At 40.3% G+C, this 7290-nt stretch overlaps 1 protein-coding gene across 1 annotated transcript in view; it reads left to right on the top strand.

Moving 5' to 3' along the window:
* OTC (ornithine carbamoyltransferase) overlaps positions 1–7290 on the top strand; it is a 54652-nt gene that overhangs the window by 19937 nt on the left and 27425 nt on the right. The window contains exon 5 of the mRNA XM_006015652.3: positions 4261–4414. Coding sequence (XP_006015714.1) covers positions 4261–4414 — 154 coding nt within the window. The remainder of the gene's footprint in view (positions 1–4260; positions 4415–7290) is intronic.

Raw genomic sequence — 7290 nt, 5'->3', positions numbered from 1 at the left:
TTCCCTACATAGGCCCCCATGCCTTACCACACCAGATTAAATGCAAATTCTTATATATGTCAGAGGCTGTCTGTCACTTGCTGACTTGATGAACTAGCTTTTTTGCACAATAGAAATGCTGATGCACATAATGGATCTGCTCCTGCCCTGGCTGAAGTCAATGCCAGAGTTCATATAGACTTATACAGAAACAGCACTGAGACATTACATAAAGAACAAGCATTTCAAGTGACCTCCCTGAATTGCTTGTGAATGAAGAATAAATATTATTTTGCTAGTACACAGGAAAGTGCCCATCTACCGTCTATTTTAATAACATGATAATAAACAAACAATAAAAAAGAATACTGGAGTCTCGATAAGCCTGAAGGGTATTGCAGGTAATTACAGCTTTATATTTGTGGCGCTAAAAGTCTGAATACTCGAGAGGTGCTTAAAGTGAAGGAAATACGGGGCTATAGAAAGTCCCATTATTTCGTTCTAATTGAAATACAGACCTGTTGTGGGTCAGTGTTTCCATTGCAAGCATATTTTAGTGACTTGTAGCTTGGTCCTAACACAGCTCACTGGTGCTCATTAATTTTTCTTAAAGACATACATTTACACTAACACTATTAAAGAATTGTAGCTCATTAAAGGCTTTTTTCACCCTTTTGATGCTGCAAATACATCAGGCAAAATGAAACACTGCCTCGGATACATGTACCTGGTGCTCCATAGTTTTATTGTGAAATTGGTACAAGGCTACAGCATAAAGGCTGAGCTGCAGCACCTTTACTGAAGCAGTCAAAGATCATATTTGACAGTCTGTTGAGATTATTAGAGAGGCAATTCCTGCATTTTTAAGGGATTGATTTGCACCTTGGCCTATTCATCAGTTACACAGAGCATTCATCTGAAGCTGCTTGAAGGACATCACTGACAACTAGATAGTAATTTAAAAGATGAAACCATCTTTTCAACAAACATACTTAGAAAGTAATAGAGTTACACATTTTGGATAGAAACACTTGCCAATTTACTTGGTCCTTGGGGAGCTTTATTAAACATGAGTTAGCACTGTTGTCAGCTCCCAACATTCAAAAATCATGACAGATACAAATCTCTGAGATACTAGTTAAAAATCATGGGATATAAAATTTAATTTGTGGTTCTTTGGATCTTGGTTTGGGTTTTTGAGCCTTTAAGGTGCATGCAGCTGATATTTTAAAGTTTAAATTTCTCTATAGGTAGAAGGGTTAAAACTTCCTTTTTTAACAAAAGATAAAAGTCATGTGTATTGATGGCTCCAGGACATCATGCTTTAAAAAATAAATGCTAAAACATCTCAATTCTCATAATGAAATTACGAGTGTCTATAACTCTGTGTTGGTATCAACAAAGAAATCTTGAAAACTTCCGCAAATCCAGGATTCTCAGTGAGCCCTGGGCCTAATTCCTCTCCATCTTCAGAAGCTCCAGCTTTGCTTGGAGCAACACTAATGAATTCAGCTCCTGCTTCCTGGGCAAACCCAGGCTTGTACTGTTTCTTTTAAAATGGCTCCACTTGGACTCAGTAGCTGGCAATGCTAGTTGCCACTCAGGCAAGGTCCTAGGGGCCTTCAGTCTGGTCTGGCTTTTCACATGACAACTTCAGTTCTCACCTGCACTTCCTACTCTTGTAAATATATGGCGCACAGAACTGGTAACAAGTCAGTCTTTATTATTATTTTCTGATCCCACAAACAACTGAAAAATATTTTCACTTTTCAATTCCCTTATTCTGCCAGTGTACAGGACAAGAAGTAATAGGCATAAATTGCGACATGGGAGATTTTGGTTAGACATAAAAAAGACCATTCTAATTCTGAGGCCAGTTAAGCACTAGCACAGATTACCTAAGAAGGTTGTGGAATGTCTATGACCGGAGGTTTTTAAGTGCAGGTTACACAAACATTTGTCTGATGGTTTAACAAGGGATGATTGAACCTTGACCAGAGGGTTGGACTAGATGACCTCATGAGGTCCTTTCCAGCTCTGTTTTTATATGATTATCTGTCATGAGTGACAGAGGTGATATATGCATGTGGCCCATATTCACTAAAGGTAGCAGCTACCACTACATGCTGCAGTAACTACATACTGCTACTTTTTAATTGGTTAAGCAAGAAAATCTAGCACACTGTGACTGAGTTCCTCCAGGTACTTTCCACTAGAAGGTTTACAACTTCTTTCAGCTCCCTATTGGTCATAAGGTGATCAGTTTGGATAAAAAATTGTTCCTAGTCTCTTATGCCAGGGCAGGTTATATAAAAGTAACACATTCAGAAAATGTTAGCCAGAAAAATTAAGTAATGGCAAGACAGTAGCCATATTTATGCTTTACAGATCAGCAAATACTTTGTTCAATTCCTTTCTACCTGGGGCACTTCAGGAAGGGATTGTATTCTTCAATAGCAGTTTAAACTGACTTCAGTTAGAACAGTAGTTCTTAATTAGCATCAGTGGGAGGCTTGCTTGCATAAGGACTTTGACATTAGCCACTGTGTTTCATAGGAAATGTCCAAATCTGCTACAGCAAGTCAGCAATTCATCAGTTGTAAGAATCTGTCACACTTTTCTATTCAGATTTTTGACTTTTTTTGTTTTGGAGGCCCCTTCTACATGTTACATATATTACTTAATTGTGTACTTGGTTAATAGTGCAATTAATTTAAACACTACACGTGCAAAATAACTAGTACACCAAGCAAAGCTATAAAGTTAGAGCTGGAAAATGTGTAATAACTTTATAGCTGGTTTCTATCCAGCTTTAATTTGCACATGTAGCAAACTAGCTACACCCTGGTGGCTGGGAGCCTTGTCAGCTGACAGGACAGCAGTGTGCCATGCACCGCTGCAGCTGGGAGTTCCTGTAGCTGATGGAAATCTCAGTAGCGGCAACTGTGGGGTGCTGCCACTACTGAGAGTCTTGGCAGCTGACAGACCTCACAGTTGTGGGAGCTTGCTACTTTTCAGTGCAGGGGGAGCCAGGGATGGTAATAAAGCAATATTGCCCTGCACTGGCAATAAGATGTGATTGGATCCAATGCTGAATCCCACAGTCATACCTCCTGCTATGCATGTGTGGCAGGGCAGGACATGTGATTGTGTGGATTGTGCATCAGATCCTATCATGTCTTTACCTGCATGTTTAGAGGGGCCCAGAGAAACATTAAAACGTAGAAAATACAACGTCAAAGTACTGCTTAAGAGCCTGATTAGTTTCACAAAGTAAACAGTTGGAGGAGTAAACCTCCCATTCTATACTTAATTTGTCTAAACATTTCAGAATATACAGAATATGCTGTACACTCCCATCGGATTTATCTCTGAACACCTCGTGCCTAGGAGCAGCACAGAGAGCTAAGCCCAGAACATCAGTATGAATGTGAAGTATCTGTATCTGTGTACTTCAATTTAGAACCTTGATAATACTTTAATGCTGTTACTGTGTGTGTCAATATATTATCACCTATCCATGATACACTTTAGGATGGTGCTGTTGGTCTCTGGCTTCCATGAACGTTAAGGTCAGTAAAGGATTGTGGTAATTTAAGATAGAAAAGTCCTGTTGGATCGCTGAGTCCTAATCCTTGGAAAGGTCATCCTACTGCACAAAGACAGTATCATATTCTGCCAATACCACATTTGTTCTTTGCTAAAAGGCTAAGAGGAAATATTACACCTTATCTCTTTTCAAGTTACTGAATTCTTGCAGTTTTATCTTGTCAAGCTATTCCTTATCTTAGCTTAGTTACCTGCATTTTTATTAAAGTGACATCATTAGTTCTTTTGTAGTGACAATCAAAAACCAAATGGAAAAATCCCAGAATAGGGCTAGGCATTCAGCAGTAGTTTCTTTTTACTTGTTAAATGTCTGAATTTAAATGTATTTTGCAGCCTTTATGAATTATTCAGGAAGCTGGAAAAATATGATTCACTGCCACTACTTATTAATATTCATGCACTAAAGAATACAGGAGGGATGTAACTTCCAAGGGAGGTGGTGCTGGCCCCTACCCTGGGGATCTTTAAGAAGAGGCTGGATACTTACCTGGCTGGACTCATTTGAGTCCCGTTTTTGTTTTTAGGGTTTGTTGTGGGTTTTTTTTTTGTTTTGGTTGTTCTCCCACCCTGGTGGGGGGTCGGGCTAGAAGATCTATTAGGTCCCTTCCGACCCTGAAACTATGAAACTATGTATTTATTATGTTCATTCCAATATTTTTTGCTGTGCTCTAGGGTGTTGTCTGGCATGACAGATGCAATCCTGGCCCGAGTTTATAAACAATCTGATCTGGACCTGTTGGCAAAAGAAGCCTCAATCCCAATAATCAATGGCTTGTCTGATTCATACCATCCTATCCAAATTGTAGCTGATTACCTTACACTTCAGGTAATAATTTACTTCTTTGTTAATACTACCACTTTAAGTAAGAATAAGTCTCGCTAAGTATTTGAAAAACTCATAGTCAAAGTAGCTAAACCTAGATAGTTAATGTATGAACATATAATTTATTACCAGTACAATGATTTGGTTAAATGCATGCTTAACTTTAAGCAATCACGTAGTCCAGTCAACTTCAATGGACCTGAAGTGCTTTGTCATTTTGGGGCTACAGTGGAAAAATGTGCAGAGTTTGTTACATATTAAGATAAAGCTGAAAGCCTTATCTTAAGCCTGTCCTCACTGAAGTCAATTGGAGTCTTGTCATTGATTTCAATGGAGCTAGGATTTCACATAGGCTAGGAACAGATATTGCATTTGTCCTGGTACAAGTTGTGCCTATGTTTGTCCCAAAACAGAAAAGTCCTGGGATTGATGTGTAGTGAGTGGCTGAATTCACCGCCACTTTTATGCCATTGATCCACTGATGGAGGATTACTGCTTCTTAACCCATGAACCTTTTTAAGGTTTGTTCCCAGACAACAGACATGGATGTCTGAATGATCACACTTTGTCCCAGCAGAAAATGGTTTCTCCCAGGACACACATGACATCTGTTTAGTAGTCTCTGCCCTAATTACTTTTGAAACAGACCTTGTCTTTGTTAGAAAGGTGTAGATTTGTTTGAGAAACAATTTAGCTAAACTAGAGCAGATCCTAAATGTGGAAACATTTAAGCCATGTTTAAATCAAGGAGGAATTAATAAAGAGCATATTGTGTAGGTCTAATTTTAATTCAGTGTTTTATATCAGGAGTGCTCAAACCTAGGCCCGCAGGCCAAATCTGGCCTGCAGAGCTGTGCCATCTGGCACACTGGGCTCCCTGCAGGTCCAGAAATTTGGCAGTGGGGGAATGGTGGCAGCAATTGCCATATCCTTGCTGCCAAATTTCTGAATAAATGGGGAGCCCTGTGGTCTGAATAATGTGGCCCTGCCTGCTGTTTTGGGCATGCAGGGCCTAGTGGATGCAGCAGGGGCCTGATTCCAGCTCACTGGGTGGGCGGAGGCTGTGCGGAACTGCTGGGAGCACACAAGGCCTAGTCCAGGTGCGTTGGGACAAGGGAGGGGTATAGGGCCCTATTCTGGTGCATGGAGCCCGATTTGGCCTGTGGGCCAGTCCCATGTCATTCATCCCACCCGCAGGGCCAAAAGGTAGAGCACTACTCTTTCATATGATAACTCAATAGTATTTTACTTCTGTAGGTAGAGCTGGAATTAAATTAATGGGGGCCTAGGACAGAAGCTCTGGCATTGAACCCTTCCTCTTCTCACTTGCACACTGGATAACTTTGCCATTTGAGCTAACTTTGGTTAGTGATGCCCATCTCTAAAATGAGCTCCTTATAACGTGCCGAATCACCTGCTGGTGAAATCAGTGTACTTCTACTGAAGTGAACTGAGAGATGCTGATTTACACCACCTGACAAACTGACTTCATTCTTCAGTACATTGTAGAGCTGGCTGAAAATTTTTGCTGAAGCCTCATGAACCTTGTTTTCTCTTTTTTGTGAAGAGAAAAGCCCAGATAAGGTTGTAATAAATTTCTCAAATGGTTCATCTCTCTCTCTCTTTCTGCCTGTGAAGGCCCAAACATGAAATCTATTGTGTGGCAAAGACTGACAATGAGAGAGACAATAAGTTATTCATGGAGAAATGCTGTGAAATCCATCCAGTTAGTGTTGAATTAGGCTCTCACTATAGCCTTAAGTTGACAAATATATTTTCATATAAGTGGTTGTCAACAATAAAAATCTCAGGTCACCAAATTTTTAGAGAATATATTTAACCTCAAAACTAAAATGAGTCTCATACCTTAAGATGAGGTACTTTTAGGAGACATTTAGCTTTTGTCAGCTCTTTAAATTGTGTAAGGAAATGAATCATAACTAGAGCTTTGGCTACAATAAAGAGTTCTTGTTTCACTTAAATGCTGAGTGTAACTGTTAATTGTAAAAACTTGTATTATAGTTTTTCTCTTACAAATACCCTACCTGTTAGCACTTGTTTTCCCACCTGTGGTTAGCAAGTTTTCACCAGCTATATGTGACTCATGTTTATATAACTGCACCTGCTATTCATCACTAATTAGCCGTGTTCTTACTAACTACCCTACTGCCATCTGTAATTTAGGGATGTCTCCTTGACGGAGGTAAGAAAGTAAACAGTGGAAGTGGCCTGTGTAGCATTCACCTCCACATTTCTTTATGCCTACATTTTTGTGTTTTGAAGGGACCACTCCCTGCTGGCCCTGTCACCTGGTTCCTGTTCCTGCAAGACCATGCCCCTAGAGCAGTGCTTCCCAAACTTTTCCTCAGCATGACCCCATGGCCCCATTTCCTCAGCATGGCCCCTCAATCCCAACCCACAGCTGTTCACCCCTGCGACTCCATCTGCTGATGTTGCGACCCCATTTGGGGTCGCAACCCACAGTTTGGGAACCGCTGCCCTAGAGAGGTAAGACGGAGACATCTGAATTGAGCTTTTGTTCTTTTTGTCTAAGTGCAGTCCCAAACTTGGAGACTATAGAAAGTTCAATTTAAGCCACATTTAATGCTTTTCAGATTCTACAGTATATTACAGACCACAACATAATTCAAACAGGCCTAGAATTGGAAGAGAGATGTTAAGGTTGCATTACAATCCTGATGCAGCTCTTTGAACAGCACTACCACCCCATCTTAATGTGCCCATCTCATCCCTAATGCTGTCAGTCTATTCTCTATGCCAAATTTACAAAGCAGCTTTATGCTGACCTTTTCATAGATTCATAGATGTTAGGGTTGGAAGGGACCTCAATAGATCATCGAGTCCGACCCCCTGCATAA

This window comes from Alligator sinensis, unplaced genomic scaffold (assembly GCF_000455745.1).
Source record: "Alligator sinensis unplaced genomic scaffold, ASM45574v1 scaffold243_1, whole genome shotgun sequence".
NCBI classification, from domain to species: domain Eukaryota; kingdom Metazoa; phylum Chordata; order Crocodylia; family Alligatoridae; genus Alligator; species Alligator sinensis.
This window is presented reverse-complemented; position numbering and strand designations above follow the sequence as displayed.